The sequence below is a fragment of the Delphinus delphis genome, chromosome 3, assembly GCF_949987515.2.
Source record: "Delphinus delphis chromosome 3, mDelDel1.2, whole genome shotgun sequence".
NCBI lineage: Eukaryota > Metazoa > Chordata > Mammalia > Artiodactyla > Delphinidae > Delphinus > Delphinus delphis.
Genome location: NC_082685.1, coordinates 73,035,438 through 73,052,893, shown reverse-complemented (window position 1 = coordinate 73,052,893; position 17,456 = coordinate 73,035,438). Strand labels below are relative to the sequence as shown.

Here is a 17,456-nt window from a genome sequence, read left to right as displayed (position 1 = left end):
ACTGAGATAACTGAGATACTCAGTTTAACAATTTATAATGTCTAACAAGTAAAAATAACTTCAGTATCTATTCTGTTAACAAGTATTTTTGAACATTTACCAAATGACATGTTCTTTTTAGGCACTTATGATACACCTGAGGGGGGAAAAATAGAATTTCCTGGTCTTTTGTAATTTATTTTTCTGGGGGATTGGGGAAGATGACATAATAAATAAGCTACTTATGTATTATGTTAGTGGATGATATACTGTGGAAAAAATAGAGCAGGGTACGAAGGGTTAGGAGAGATGATATGAAGTAGTTTGATATATAAGTCTGGAGTGCAGAAGAGAGGTTTCAGCTGGAAAGAGACTTCTGGGAGTTGTTGACATGTATGTGATCTTTAAAGTCATGAAACTGGATGAAATCACTAAATCTTAGATAATAGTGAAGAGAAGAATACCAAGGACAGAATCTTGGTCTACTGTTAAGGTATTTAGTTAGAGGAAGAGCTAGCAAAGAAAGCTAAGAAAGAACAACCAATACCATGGGTCCTGTAAGTCAAATAAAGAAAGTATATCAAGGAAAAAGGAGCAGTTAACTTACTGAAAGTTGGTAATAGGCCAAGGAAGGTAAGAGTCAGATGCTGCGGATATGTCGAGTAAGAGGAGCACTGAGGTCTGCTCATTAGATTTAGCAATGTGAAGATTGGTCAGTTTAACAGGAATAGCATTGGTGGGGTAAAAGCCTGCTTGAAGTGGCTGTAAGAGAAAATAAAGAGAAATCTGGAGGTAGCAAGAATTGTCAAGTGTTATAATTAGGGTGACCATATGACTAGATTTCCTTGGTGTTCTGGTAATCATCACTTGTCCCAGCATTATTTTTAAAAGAGCCTCATTTCACTCTCAAATGGGTCCTGGTTTGAACAACAAATGATATGGTCAGTGTGGTTATAATTTGCTGTCATTACTCTGTTGGACACCCAAATTTGACCAGTAGTATCCTTTCTAAGCCAGCTTTTATGACTTTTTGAGAGAACTCAATTAGTTCTTCCTTTTCTGGCATAGCAAAATTTTGCAGGGATTATACTTTTTCTGCCTCAGATCCATAATCAGCCATTTCTCTAAGAAGCCTTGTTTCATTTTAGTGACATTCAGAAACCAAGAATTGAATAGATCTTGATTGGGGAGAAAGGGAGTGAGAAAGGTAGGTGACCAGTTAGAGAAAGGCATTTCACGATAAAATTTTTAAAAGCAGATGGCCAACCAAAGATACTGAGGTGGGACAATAGGAAATTTATTCAGGGAATTCTGTGTAAAACTGAATGAATGGCATATGAGACTCCTAGAAAAAGTGTATTATGTAATATTAGAAAGAGGCATTGAGACCAGGTAATGAAAGACCAGACTTAAGTTCTTTGGCTTCATTCTGTATTCAAGACAGTGACAAAATGGGCCTTGGAGTTAACTGGTTCTGGAAGCAGGAAACCCAGTTATGCTATTATAATCCACACAATCGATAATGAAGTTCTGAGCCTGTGGGTAGGATAACGGTAATCCAAAGGAGGGAACAATTTTAAATTCAACAGACACTACAGCAGAGAAAGTGGAAAGGGGGATGGGAGCATAACAGAAGCATGCCGAAGAGGCCCACAGTGTCAGATGACTCTGAGCTGTCTAACCTGAGTAGCAGAGGCTGGAGATGCCATTAATTACCATAGATAACACAGGAATAGGTGAAGGAGGAAGACAAAGATATTTTATTTGGAAAAATCCCTTGGCAATATGATGACAGAGTATAACCTTATTGAAGTTACATCTGGTACTGTATTTAGGAGACAGTAGAACAATATTTAGGAAATAAGGTTTTTGTTGTCACTGAAGGGTAACCATAATGAGATTCCCATCTGTGGAAAAGCATGAATTTGGATGTCAATAGGTCTCTCACGAGTTATTTCAGTTTCTTTATTTCAGAGAAGTGCATTTCTTGCCTCATTTCCAATTAGGCAAGAAAAACCTCCAAGAATCCAGACTTTTCTTGGCACCTTGTAATTCCCTGGTATTGGGATTAACCCCTCATAATCTAAATATCATGTTCCAATTTTAATCACATTTTGGAAACTACAAACATGTTTTATATTTTACTGCGTTAAAAGCCCAATCTTAGAGCCAGTTGGAATTAATGTCAGCTTGATTAGTGCCTCCAAGTTACTTTTTGTCTTTACCCAGTGTCCCTCCCCACTGCCTGATATAGAATAGTTTGGTTGCAAACATACTTTCCCCACTCAGCCAGAGACAACATTACACTGGTTATATAGTCATGAGTCAGTATATTCATTTGTTCAAACGAAAGCCTTTGGAGAGAAGGAGACAGCCAAATATTCAAAATTGGGATTAACTAATTTCAATTAAATTTGCTCTTGAATATAAGCAAAGCAATAGCATCTGGCACAGTGTGAAATAAAGGAACTGAGATATATTCTGATGGATCTGGTTATTAGTGAATGGCTATCTTTAATGCAGGAAACTTGAGCAATGTTAGTTTAACGTGAAGAAGAAGGAATTTCTACTTTATCACCACTGACAGCAGGTTATGGCAAAAAGCAAACTGTGGGGATTCTAGTTTGAGCCCTATTGTAATACCTTGAATGAGTCTCTTAAACTTTATTAGGTTATCATTTTCTCTTCTTTAAAGTTGAGTGGTTGAGGGTCCCCAAGGTTAAGTGATTAACTAGAAGGATTCACAGGGCTCAAGGAAAAAAAAAAACTTCTATACTCAGAGCAACAGTTTATTTCTCTTCAAGGATACAGATTAAAATCGGCAAAAGGAAAAGGCACATGGGGGGAAGTCCAGGAGAAATCAAGCATAAGCTTGTAGATGCCCTCTCCCAGTATAGTCGCATGGACACACTCCTAGCAGTGATGTGTGACAATACTTGCAGAGTGTTGCCTACCAGGGAAGCTCAGTTGAGCTTTGGTGTCAGGGTTTTTTTCGGGAGCCAGTCACATAGCCATGAATCACCTGCGTGACTCACCATAACTACTTAGACTCCAGCTCCCCAGAGTAGAGACATGATCACCATAAATCACATTGTTAGGGTAAACTGCCTCATCAACTTGGTAAGCCTGTGGCCCAAGGGCTCAGAACTTATTTCCTGGCCAAAGGCCAGTCCTGAAGATAGGCCTTCTCAGGACTGTGCAGAGTTTGAGCAGCCCAGGCCTGCTGAGTTAACCCTTTCCTACACAGGTATAGAATTATGTGAGAGCTGAAGTCCCCTATAATTCTGATCTTTATGAATGGATTAGTAACTCATAGCGTATATATTGTAAAGAAGTTAATGCTTTATTTCATCTTTGAGATGGATTGGATAGTTATAAATTTGAAACCTTAAATAAAAGAAACGAGTTATACTGATGCTAGAAATAAAGCTGGATTGAATGTCTAAAATAAAAGAATGTATGTCTTATGCAAGTCAACACGGAGCCCTGCCTCACTGATGAATAAGCTTGCAAGTGGGAAGATGAAGATTTTCAGACTTGAGTTATTTTAAGGAAATCTAAGGGAAAAAAACTACTTAAGCTCAGTTTCAGAGCATTTGTTAGCATTAGCATTTGATTGGTGGCAAATTAGTTATTTTTAATTCCCCTTTGATGATAAATTTAAACATCTATTTTTATGAAAAATCTTTGCAGCATTTTTGTAAAGTAGCTCAAGTTTTACTTGTCCAGTTTAATGTGTCTCTCTTACACTCATTTTAAAGTTGTTTAGTGCAGTATTCCATATTTAGCATTTGTTACATAACTCAGGTATCTTCATTTTCCCATTGTTTTTTCTTGATCCATGGTTTTCTAATTGAGAATGGTTTTGTGTTTTTACTTTTGTCATTTTACTTTCTGTCAAACTTTAAAAGTGTTTAAAATTTTCTTTTTTAAGTTGAAATCTAGGTAGGTATTTTTTTCCAAAGTCCATAACGTATGACTTTGGTATAAAATTTGCAAATTACCATATGGAATAATGCATCTTATTCTGCATTTGAAATTGCAGAATTATTTGAAATGGTCAAATTCAATTTAAAGTACAGAAAACTCTAAAATTTAACAGAAATATTTTATCTGAAAAAAGGCACTGGAATTAGTTTCGTATAAAAGAAAGCCAAGTGTTCCTGTCTTAACCCTATATACTAGGAATGGCATAGTGTAAAATTATCATATAATCACTGAACTTGTGTCTTTTCTTTCACACTTTTATTGGTATTTTCTTAACCATGTTTAAGTCTACCTTTCTGCATTGAGTATGTTTAATGTCTTTGGAATAGGAACAGAGCTGCTGTGTAAAAATGTCTTTTGCTGGGTCTAGAAATGGATCTTAGTTTTCCAGTTCGTAATGAAATCTTTTCTCAGAAAGAGCAGTCTTGTCTTTTATGGCACCTGCCTGGCTTGTTAGCTAATGCAGTTTCCCAGCCATTCACAATATAATATCTACGTTTCAGTGAGTTCTTAAGTAGTATTTGGCCGTCTCCCACTATGAATAAAAATTATGGTAATGTAGAATACTTTTGAGCAGTAAGTCTTCTGTTTTGCAACACTCTAGTAGTCCTAGCTATTTTTTCTAGTATTTTATCTCTTCATCTTTGCTTTTCTAAAGAAAAAACCCACATTGGCAACTAAAAATTCTTTGGAAATTCTGAATTTGACTTGTCTATTGGTAAGAGACTTTACTGACCTCTCACTAAGAAACAGGCATTTAAAATTTTTTCACTCTGGTCCATTTCTGTTGAACAGATGTATTGATATCATTATACTAGGATCAAATAGTCAAAGGTGGATAAGAGACCATTCTCACCCTTGAAGAACTTACACTCTGGGCTCTTCATTCCATTTTCCCATAAAGAAAGTGAAAGATTAAGCTTAGTATAAGCATAAATTATTCTCTGACTGTTTTATGTAGTTCCTCAGACCTTTTGACCAGATGGCTTACTACCTAACCATGTTCAAGCTAGCTTAAGCAGAAGTGTTCCCAACAAGCTGGTTCCAACTACTTCCTCTTCTGAGTAGTTAGCCAGAAACCTGGCATTGTTGCAACTCTTTCATGTCCAAGCCTCTAAATACCATTTGTCTTTTAGGGTTCTCTACGTTTTACCTAAATGAGGGCTTTTTGGAGTTTTATCCACAAAGCTTGCAATCTTATGTGCTTTTCAAACTCTTGTGGGAAGCCATTCATTTATAACGAAGAGAGTAGATGTATTGTCAGGTAATGTACCACAGCCGCAAATCCAGTAAAACATCCATCATCCAAGGCATTCTTTGAAAACTGTGAATTACTTCAGATCTTTAAAAAAAAATAAATTCCCACTATCCCCTGCAGTTTATATTACTGATCTATTAGACCCTAGTGAATTTTGCTGTAGCAACCGGCTTTCATAATCAGTTTGAAGGGTAATTTATTCTTAAAATATGAGTAAATGAAATTTTGTGGCTAAATTATAACCTATCATGAGAACTACTAAGTCCAATCCAAGAATAATGAGAATAGTTGTTTAAGACTTCTTCCTTTAAATGTGTATTAGATATTCTGAGTCAGAATGTATATAAATTTAGAATTTGGAGCAATTAAGAGATGATTTGAAAGTCCTGGCAGTTTACCATGAACTTGTCAAGTAGACTGCATAGCAGACTCTTAGAAGGATTGAGAAAGGCTGTGGGTTAAATTTCGTCTTACATGCTGAAGGGAATACTAACATTTGAGGTGCTGTCTATCCATTTGGAATAACACATCAAAGAGTCTTATTCTGAAAGGCAGTTCCTGATCTCTTCTGAATAAAAGTGTAGGGAGGGAAGAATAACTTCATAATATATATTTTATTGCAATTTTTGCATTGTCTGATAAACTGCTTGATTTATTAAATTCCTCAGTGTCTAATTAGGATAGTTCTGAACCAAAATTCTAGTTATGGCACAGCATTCCTGTCCATACAGTTTTGTTATTTAAGCACCATTTAAAAATTTTATATGAACTATGTCATAGGAGATAGCATTCCCTTTTAATGACACATATGTTTATATTTAAAATTAAGGTAAAAATGAATTGACCCAAAATACTGTAGTATGAGTGGGGTGATAAGGAAAGTTTAAGCCATCCAAATGCATCTAGATTTTACTTTTATGGTTTTAAGGTAAGTATCTAATTCTGGGCATTATTTATGGTATATGGTGCTTGTTCAAATAATATGGTGTAATGAATTATTTTATAATATGAAGATTGGTGGGAGATAAAACGTATGTATATTAGTTTTCTAGTGCTGTTGTAACAAGTTAACACAAATTTAGCAGCTAAAAACAACACAGATTTATTATCTTACAGTTCTGGGAGTCAGAAGTTTTAAACCAAGATGTCGACAGAATTGTATCCCTTGTGGAGACTCTTTCAGGTTTTAGAGGTCACCTGTGTTCGTTGACTCATGGCCCCTTCCTCCGTCTTCAAGGCCAACAGCACAGCATCTTTAGTTCTCAGTACCTCAGTATCTCTCCCTTTTTCTCCTCTTTCTCTAACTCATACCCTTCTGCTTCCCTCTTAGGAGGAGCCTTGTGGTTACGTTAGGCCCACTCTGGGTAATCCAGGATCCCCATTTTAGGATCCTTAACTTAAATACATAATAAAGTCTCTTTGGCCATGTAAGGTAACTTATTCACAGGCTCTGAGCATGAGGACAAAGTTTATGTGTTATTCTTTCTCCTGTGCCCCCACATTTCTTTTAATTCTAGCTCTGCAGATACGTACTCACCATCAGTTCTTTTACCAAAATTATCTCTTGCTGGCTGAACTCCTCCTCTAGAAGATTCCTCTGGACAAACACGTGTACTGTATTTCCTGAATTTTTGCAAGTTCAAAACTAATTTTTCTAGACCTGATTCTTTAGAGCTATTTGACTGTAAAATTCTTGGCTTACACTTGCTTATACTGAAAATGCTGCTCCATACTTATTTTTATTTTGTTCTTGATATCTGACACCAGCTCAGTTTTTTCACCCTTATAACTAAATTGATCTTTTTGGCCACGAGCGCTGAAGATTTTTTTCCTTTGTCTTTAATAGTTTTACCAGAATAGGGTTTCATTATTGATTGTTCCAGGTCTCTTTAAGCTAGGTACATAGTAAACCCTTTTGTTAAATTCTTTGGTTGTTTTTTTCCAGAAAGTTGTTTTAGGACTATAGTTTTAAGTACTGGCTTTTGTCTATTGTTTTTCTCCTTCAGAGACTCCAATTACATGTATGTGGGATTATCCTTTGCCATTTTCTTTCTGTCCTTTTTCTTTATCTTTTTTTCATTTTCTTGTCTTTCTTCAATGTTTTCTTGCCTTTCTTCAGTGTTCCTTATTGAATTTTTCTTTAAATCTGTTCTCTCTTTCTGAGATAGGTTTTCTTTTCTTGCATTTTATTTCCTAAGCTTTATCAACTGTTGATGCACTTCTGTGTTTTACCTGTTTCTCTTCTACAGTGTTTTAATTTCTCATTTTGCAAGTTTTTTTGTTATAGGCCCCAACTACTTGTTTGAGGCTCCCTAATGAAGTTTGCAGGGTTATGTTACAGTTGTCTTTTTGATGTTTAGTTTTTAGGAGAGAATCAGATAAAATATTTTGATTTACGTTTTCTTTTTTCTTCTTAAATTAATTTTATATGAATTTGACTTTTTTTTCTTTTCTGAACTGTAGACGTTTCTTATACAGGGCCCACCTTATGTCAGTATGGCAAAGTGACATTTTTTTAGCGGATAAAGAGAAGGAGGACTTGGTTTACATGTATTTTCTTTTGTCTCTGTAGGGTCCTTAATTTCTCTTTCTTTCCTTTACCTACACTGTTATCCCTAAAGGGAAGTGCACGACCCCTATTTATCTAATTCTCCTCAAAGCAGTGCTTCTTGAGGCTGTCGCCTTCAAAATCACTCACTTTCAAGCCCGCCCTTCTCTGTAGTGCTGTGAATTACCAAGTCTGAGACTTGTGTTCAACGCTTTGACCTTTTGTAGTACTTTTTGCTTTCTTGTGGAGCTTTTTGTCTGTCATTAATGCATGTCCTTCACTCCACTCTCTTCTTTTCCTCCTAGTGTCTTAGTCTTTCATTCTCTGGCTCTGTAAATTCATAAACTTATAGCAGCAGTGAGAGCTGTTGAATTTGGTGTTAGTTTCTCTGCTTATAGGTATTTATCTACTAATAATGCTGAGGGCACGGTTCATGTTTGGTTTTATTTGTACTCCTTGTTGAATTTATTGTTTTGGAGGGAATATGTGGGTGGGTTGAGATTTAGGTAGTATCATTACCATCTGCACTTACTTAAGTTCATTTTAGCAATAAAATTTAACCAATTCACTCTTTAGGCTGATTTTTGTCTTACAGAGTAAAGAAAGGTGCTTATAGCCAGTCATTGACAAACGTGGGGCAAGTCTTAAAATCTGGATTTTTAACTATAATTTAAATAGCTTTATTAACTTGAAACTGCTTAAGGGAGGCCATCTCCTAAATTAGCTCATCAAACTTAAAGACATTTTCAGCCAAAATATGTCACATAATGAATTTTTTTATATATACACACATATACAATTTTAAAATGAGTCCATCATTTATGTACTTTTTATATGGATTTGTTTTACGTACACATTTTTCACATTTATATTAGTGTACACAAAATGAAATTGAGTTTTTACTCTCAGAAACAGTGCTTTCTGATCTTTTTGACATTGGATCATCATTATCAATATTTGATATTTTTTTCCCATTCTACTCTTCTTCCAAAACTCCAATATAGCTCTTTAATATAGAATCTGTGGTAATTTTTCAGAAGGAGTTACACAAACCAGTATGTACAAGGATAGTCATCACATTCTTATTTATAAAAAGATCAAAACTCAGAAAATGTATTAATGTCCAGTAATAAGAATTTGATTAAATAAATAAGAGCAAAAAAACCAAAAATAGACATTTGCCCTGTTATTAAATAAAGCTAGTTTACAAAATACTATGGTCCTGTTTTTGTTTAAAGTATAATTTAAATATCATTTTCATTTAATGTTTGCAGTTTTGTCACATCACATATCCACCTTACTGTCACTCAGTGTTGTTTTAAAATCAACTGATTTTTCTATTTAACTTTCTTCTAGACAATAATAAAAAAAGTTCATTTTTTTATGCGTATTAGAATAACTTGATAACTATTAATGTAGAAAAATTGCATTTTCATATGATCTAAAGTCATCCTTCATTCCCTTAGTGGAATGCATATCAAACTTAAATTCTTTTAAAGAAGCTTGTAGAAGGGTGTATAATAAAATTATAACCATGTAAACATTACTGGTAATTTTACTTATTTTTCTTTCTGTTTTTCTGTGTTTTTTAACTTTCTAAAATAAATGTGGATTAATTCCTTCCATAATAGAAAAGTGTTTTGTGGGTTAGATTTTTTTTTTTTTTTTTTCGGTACACGGGCCTCTCAGTGTTGTGGCCTCTCCCGGTACGGAGCAGAGGCTCCGGACGTGCAGGCTCAGCGGCCATGGCTCATGGGCCCAGCCACTCCACGGCATGTGGGATCTTCCCGGACCGGGACACGAACCCGTGTCCCCTGCATCGGCAGGCGGACTCTCAACCACCGCGCCACCAGGGAAGCCCAGATTTGCCGTGGAGCAGCTGGGCCCGTGAGCCATGGCCGCTGAGCCTGCGCGTCTGGAGCCTCTGCTCCGCACCGGGAGAGGCCACAACGCTGAGAGGCCCGCGTACCGAAAAATATATATATATATATAAGTGTTTCTCTGTAAATCTCTACATTTCTTTTTAAATTGATAGAATTGCCAATGTCCTGAAATGTCATTAAAATAAGTAGTAGTTTCTTTAAATAATGGATTTCTTAAAAGCACAACATGGGAAGGAATTTCTCATATAATAATGACAGTTTAAAATAAGGCTCATAACTAAAATTAGTTTGTTTTATTCTTTTACAGGAGTTGAAACCTGATATAGTAACTAAATCTGCTCTTGGTGATGATATCAACTTTGAAAAAATCTGCAAAAAGGTACTTCTGCCAGGGGTTGTATTTCTTTTAGGAAAAGTTCCTTATTTGTATTGTTGACCTACTTTTTTCCTTTCACTTTTTTCCTTGAAGAGAAAACTTACCAAAAGCCAGTTACTAAAAAATCAATCAATCAGTCAATCAGTCACCTGCCAGTTACTATTAGTGTACAATGATTTTTCCCCATTTGAGCTCTACTACTGCCACCAAAAATTATTTTTATGGTAACTTATGAATTTTGCTTTGCTGTGATACCACACCCTCAAGGACCTTAAAGGTATGTTGAAGTTAATGTGGCATTTGTGTGTTAGATAGCAGTTAGTCTGTTAATCTTACAAATTAGAATAAAGACTCTTTATTTTTATTCTTTCTAAATAGTTTTTATGAATATTTTATTTAATCCCTGCATTTACCCTATGAAAATTATTTTTACCCCCTTTTTGTAAGTAAGGAAACTGAAGCTCAGAAAGAATAAAGTGAGCTAATTAAGGGTATAACACTCTTAGGGTGCACAGTTAGGACTTTTACCCAGATCTTCTGCTCCTTGCATTTGCATCACTTGCTTCATCCTTAGTATTTCCTCTTTTTTATTTCTACCCACTTTGCTAAAGGCTATGTGACAGTTCCACCAGAGAACAGATTTTTGGATTAATTAATTTTTATAACTCTATTACATTTCTTTTTTCACTTTTATTCACATTTGCTCTAATCTGTATTATTTCTTCCTCTTGAATTTGTGCTTACTTTGCTCTTTCTCTAGTTTCTTAACATGGAAGCTTAAATTACTGATTTAGACCTTTCTTTTTTCCTAATATAAGCATTTAATGCTATAAATATCCCTCTAAGCACTGCTTTAGCTACATCTTATAAATATGATATATTTTATTTTCTTTGAGTTTAAAATGTTTTAAATTTCCCTTGAAATTTCACCTTTAACCTATGGTTTAATTAGAAGTACGTTGTTTAATTTCTGAACAATTGGGGGTTTCCAGGTATCTTTTCATTAGTTTTCTTTATGATCCATATGCATACTCTTTATGATTTTTATTCTTTTAACTTTATTATTTGTCTAGAGTATGGCTTATCTTGGTGAATATTTCATGTGCACCTGAAAACAATATTATTATTTTGGGATCAGTGTCCTATAAATGTTATTTAGGTCCAACTGATTGATGGTGTTGTTCAGGTGATTTACATCTTTACTGACTTTCTACCTACTTGTTTTATTGTTGACTAAGAGAAGTGTGTTGGAATCTCCAACTGTAAATGTCAATTTTCCTATTCCAGCCTTAAGGAAAAAAATACTCTGATTCTACATTTATGTACACTAGCACTCACCTCTCTGCAATTCACTGATTTTAGCCATGTTAAATTTTAAAGCATTTTATTGTAAGAAGGCCAGAACATGAAAGTTTTTGTATGTTTCAGGGGAGGGAAGATGTGTTGTCACAGTCCTTGTCAGGAAGGCAACACCAAAGTCATGAGCATAATTTTACAAACAGCTTCCTTATTTTACACTAACATGATTTTACAGTAAATATTCTTATTTTATAGCATTCATTCATAGAGAGGAAAAAATTTTAGTTCTGGTATAGTTTTTAACTTGTGTCTTGGTCTGTCTATATTTCTGACAAAATAATGATGTTAAATACAATAGTGGTAGTTGTATAAAAATATGGTAGAACATATTTGTTTTCTCTTGAGAGTTTAAAAAAATAATAATTCAAGGTTTTTATCAGAAAAAATTTTTTGAATTTTCTGGTTGCTGCATTCTAAAATTATTTCAATAATATTTAATTTGTGATGAGAATAAAAAGCAATTTATTTTTAGTTGGCTAATACTATGTTTCCATTTAAATTTCAACACTAAAACTTGACAATATTATTTAATTTTAACTTGAAATATCCAAAATAAAATATCCTTTGTCTTTTTTTTTTTTTAACTTTTCAGTCAGATTTTTTTCACTTTGGAAGGTTACTATTAGTTGATGTGTGTGTAATATTTGTAGCATCAGGTTTTTTTAGGGTATCTTCTTTCATTTACAACCCTTTGTTAAACCTTCCATTGTGTAAAATGTCATCCTAAAAATGGGGAAATGTGTCTATATTCGCTTATCCATTTTTATTTTGTAATAGTAAATTCATTTGCATATTACTATATTTGTAGTCATGAGATTTATAATATTCACATAGAAAGTTTAGGATCTAACTGAAATATTGTCAAGCAAAACCTGATTGCATTTCTGCCCTTTTGGTATCTTCCTCCAAACAGAAGGAAGGAAAGGGAGGTGGAGAAGGAGAAAAGGAAAACAGTTCTGTTTCATCAGAGTTCTTGATGGAACCCTTGAGGATTTAGAGCCAAGGGAAATTGCCTTGCTTAAAATGATTTCAGATTCCTCCCAAGCTATTTGATTTCAACTACTTTGCTACTGTTTTATGTCATTTGTGGTATTCTTTGATTGGATTCATGTTCTGTATCAAAATATGTTAATAAATTAAACCTCTGGAATAAAAATGAGGCAAGTAGCAGTGTCATGGAGAGAAGACTGATTAGTTTGCCATAGGAAGGGTGGTTAGTGAAAGATGACCAAAGAGGAAATAAGGCTATTATATAGAGCTCTGTACATTTGAAGCTGTCTGACCATCAGAATAGAGCAGAACAAACTAATTTGTGTAACTTCTTAGAGCTTGCACAGTTCTTCCATATACATTATTACCTCAATTGATCTTACAACAATGATCTCATATGGAAAACATTCATGTGTGCACATGCATGTGTGTACATGTGTGTGTAGTAATACTAGTAGTGTCTTCATTTTCCAAATTTAGAAAGGGGTTAGAAAGATTAAGTAGCCAGTTAATATTTGTACGAGAGTTTTAAAGCTAGAGAGTTTGGGGACTAGAACTGTGACATTTCCAGACAATTATTGCCAGAATTTCAAGGGCTTCTCAATTCAAAACATCTGTTATATGCAGAGCAATCAGCTAAGCACTATGGAAAAAAGGAAGGAAATAGAACACAGTTATATTAAACAGCTACAGGATGAGAGGAAGCAAATTAATACTTGTTAACATCTACCAGTTGCCTGACTTGTTAGATGCTTTATACACGTTAGCTTTCTCAGGGAAGATGATGATAATCTCATTTAACAGATGAGACAACGGGCCCAGAAAGGTAAAATATACCGATGGTCATAGGTAGTCAGTAGGAAATGTCAGATCCAAGTTCTAAACCCAGGTCTCTGCCTACAAAATGAAAGTTTAGGACAAAAGGATGGAATAAGTTCCATATGTGTAAGACTGCATTTTGGAAATCATGGTGTTGTAGGGATTTTAAGAGTTCATTGAATACAGAAAAGTCTCCCATTCTCTTATAAATGTGGACTCTAAGCCATATTTTGCTTTGTTTGCCACAGTTCTTCTGATCCAGCTGAATAGACTGTTTCTTATTATATCTCTAAATGTTTTTAATAAATACAAATATGAATGTGTTGGTTTATATCATTAGGTAAAACCTGGAATTGAATTTAAGTCCAGTTAATGATAAAAGTATCTTACTAGCATTCTACCTGTACTAGTTCATTTAGCATCAGTTTGTTTTAAGGCAACATTTCAAAGGAATGAACATGGTGTGTAAGAGAGCTTTTTCATTTTTAGACCCTTATTTATATTTACATGTACATTCTCAAAATTCTTTTCAAAATTGAACACCAAATACTTTGTGTTCACAGTAAATACCCATATGCCAAAATAAAATGTGTCCATTAAAAAGTGAGGTGTTTTCCTTTTTTAATTTAATTTATTTGAAATGGAAGAAACTGGAGGTGTATGAAAACCACAGTTTCCTGAGAATTTTCGAAGGCAAACACTGTGTCAACTTCAAGTAATGAAAGCTGTGGTTTCCTTCATATCCCCCAGTATTGTGAAGATTGTTTCATGCATGTGTAAAAACTATTTGTTAATAGCGATTACTTAGCCTTTTAAGCTTCAAAATAATTTTATTTAAATTTAAGAAGTATGGCTGTATTTGAATTCTTTTATAAACCTCCACATTTTCAGTCTCTCCTATGAAGTTTATCACATTCTACCTTGGGTTAGTTATTTGTGCATTTGTTGTAACCTTTTAAATTAGTGCAAGATCATGAACCTCAAAAGATGGTGTTTGTGTCCTTATGTGTAAGACTGTGCCTTCACATAATGCATATTTATGTAAATATAAATATCTGTAAATACAAAGAGGGAGAAACTAAGTGAGGAAGGAAGATGGACAGGAAAGAAGTAAGGAAGGATGAAGAATTTTTTTACGCTGGCCTCTCATTGCTGTGGCCTCTCCCGTTGCGGAGCACAGGCTCTGGACGTGCAGGCTCAGCGGCCATGACTCACGGGCCCAGCCGCTCCATGGCATGAGGGATCTTCCCGGACCGGGGCACGAACCCATGTCCCCTGCATCGGCAGGCGGACTCTCAACCACTGTGCCACCAGGGAAGCCCAAGGATAAAGAATTTGAAGTCCCTCATGATAGGGACTGTTGTACTGACTCTTGTGAGTTCCTACACTTAAGCTCAGTGGCTTAAGCAAAATGTAGACATCTCGCATTGCAGCAGAGACCCAAAACACTGCCAACGGTAAAAACCTGAGCCCTCTTGATTAACAAGCCTCTTTTCTTATGTTTATATTTAATTTCTTTACAAAAAGATTTGAGGGAGGCTTGGAGTTGAGTCACAAAATGAGGGAAAGTTATCTTGAATAGTTTAGAAGAAAACTTGTTGAGAATACTAGACTGAATTCAGAAACCTGACTTTGAATTCTAGCTTGTTCCTAACTGGCTAAGTGGTCTTGAAATCAAGTCAATACTGTTAGTCTAATTGTTAGATAAAATCTTTGGTCTATATTCCCTTTACCTCTAACCTCTTGTTAAAATTTGAACTTAAAAAATTAAATGAATGATTTCTAATTGCTTTCTTAAGAATAAAATTAAAGAAAGGTTTAAAGTGTTAAATTTGACAAATTTTTATTAGAGAAATTTAAACATTTATTTAAATGATTGCTGTAATTTATAAAATTTGGTATTTTTAACTAAAACTTTTTCCAAATCAAACATTTTAAGAACTACAGGCATACCTCAGAGATAACGGGGGCTCAATTTCAGACCACCTCAGTAAATCAAATAACCGCAATAAAGCAAGTGACAAATTTTTGGTTTCTCAGTGCATATAAAAGTTATGTTTACACTGTACTGTAGACTATTAAGTGTGCAATAGCATTATGTCTAAAAAAATATACGTACCTTAATTTAAAAATACTTCATTGCCAAGAAGTGCTAACCATCATGAGTCTTCAGCAAGTTGTATTCTTTTTGCTGCTGGAGGGTTTTGCCTTGAAGTTGATGACTGCTGACTGATCAGGGTGGTGGTTGCTGAAGTTTGGGTGGCTGTGGTGATTTCTTAAAATAAGACAACAGTGAAGTGTGCTGCATCGATTGCCTCTTCCTTTCAGAAACAATTTCTCTGTAGCAGGCAGTGCTGTTTGATAGCATTTTACCCACAATAGAACTTCTTTAAAAATTGATGTCAGTCCTCTCAAACACTGCTGCTGTTTTATCAACTAAGTTTATATAATATTCTAAGTCCTTTGTGGTCATTTCAGCAGTCTTCACAGCATCTGCACCAGGAGTAGATTCCATCTCAGGAACCACTTTCTTTGCTCATCCATAAGAAGCAATCCCCATATATTCAACTTTTATCATGAGATTGCAACAATTCAGTCACATCTTCACTTCCAATTCTAGTTCTCTTGGTGGTTTCACCACATCTGCAGTTACTTCCTTCACTGAAGTCTTGAACCTCTCAAAGTCATTCATGAGGGTTAGAATCAACTTCTTCCAAACTCCTGTTACTGCTGCTATTTTGACCTTTTCCCATGAATCATGAATGTTTTTAATGGCATGTAGAATGGTGAATCCTTTCCAGAAGGTTTTCAACTTACTTTGCCTAGTTCCATAGGAGGAATCGCTAGCTATGGCAACTATAGCCTTATGAAGTGTATTTCTTAAAGAAGACTTGAAAGGTGAAACGACTCTTCGATCCATGGGGCTGCAGAATGTGTGTTGTGATAGGAGGCATGAGAACAACATGAATCTCGTCATACCCCTCCATCAGAGCCCTGATGACCAGGTGCATTGTCAATGAGCAGTAATATTTTGAAAGGAATCTTTTTCTCTGAGCAGTAAGTCTCAACAATGAGCTTAAAATATTCAATTCATTAAGCCCTGTAATAAACAGATGGGCTGTCTCCAGACTTTACTGTTCCATTTAGAGAGCCTGGGCAGAGTAGATTTAGCATAATTCTCAAGGGCCCTAGGATTTTCGGAGTGGTAAATGAACACTGGTTTTAGCTTCAGTCACCAGCTGCGTTGGCTTCTAACAAGAGTTGTCAGCCTGTCCTTTGAAAACAGGCATTAACTTCTCCTTTCTAGCTATAAAAGGCATCTTCTTCCGAAAAAGGCTGTTTCTACGTTGAAAATCTGTTGTTTAGTGTGGCCACCTGCATTGTTTATCTTAGCCAAATCTTCTGGATAATATGCTACAGCTTCTACATCAGCACTTGCTTCTTTACCTTGCACTTTGATGTTGTAGAGACAGCTTCTGTCCTTAAACCTCATGAACCAAACTCTGCTAACTTTCCTTCTGCAGCTTCCTCACCTCTCTCAGCCTTCAAAGAGCTGAAGAGAGTTAGGGTCTTGCTCTGGATTAGGTTTTGGTTTAAGGAAATGTTGTGGCTTGGTTTAATCTTCTATCTAGACCACTAAAGCTTTCTGTGTTATCAGCAGTGAGGCTGTTTTGCTTTCTAATCATTTGTGTGTTCACTGGAGTAGCCCTTTTAGTTTCCTTCAAGAACTTTTCCTTTGCATTTACATCTTGGCTAACTGTCTGGGGCAAAAGGCCTAGCATTCAGCCTGTCTTGGCTTTCAGCATACCTTCCCCACTAAGCTTAGTCCTTTCTAGCTTTTGATTTAAAGTTAGAGACATGTGACTCTTCCATTCACATGAATACTTACAGGCCATTGTAGGGTTATTAACTGGCCTAATTTCAATATTGTTTTGTCTCAGGGAATAGGAAGGCCCAAAGAGAGAGAGAGACAGGGGAACATCTCAGTGTTCAGTGGAGCAGTCAGAACATCAGTTGTTTGTTTTCTTATATTAGCATGGTTTTTGGCATCCCAAACAATTACAGTAGTAACATCAAAGATCAGTGGTCACAGATTGCCATAACAAATATAATAATAATGAAAAAGTTGAAATATTGCAGGAATTACCAAAATGTGATACAGAGACACAAAGTGAGCAAATGCTATTGGAAGAATGGTGCCAATAGACTTGATAGACACAGGGTTGCTACAAACGTTCATTTTGTAAAAAAAACATA

General features: G+C 35.2%; 1 protein-coding gene across 3 annotated transcripts in view; it reads left to right on the top strand.

Annotated features, from left to right (window-relative positions):
- The window catches only part of SRFBP1 (serum response factor binding protein 1), a 94,121-nt gene that overhangs the window by 26,249 nt on the left and 50,416 nt on the right, over positions 1-17,456 (top strand). For all 3 annotated transcript variants that reach the window (XM_060008962.1, XM_060008963.1, XM_060008960.1), the window contains exon 4: positions 9,963-10,034. In XM_060008962.1, coding sequence (XP_059864945.1) covers positions 9,963-10,034 — 72 coding nt within the window. The remainder of the gene's footprint in view (positions 1-9,962; positions 10,035-17,456) is intronic.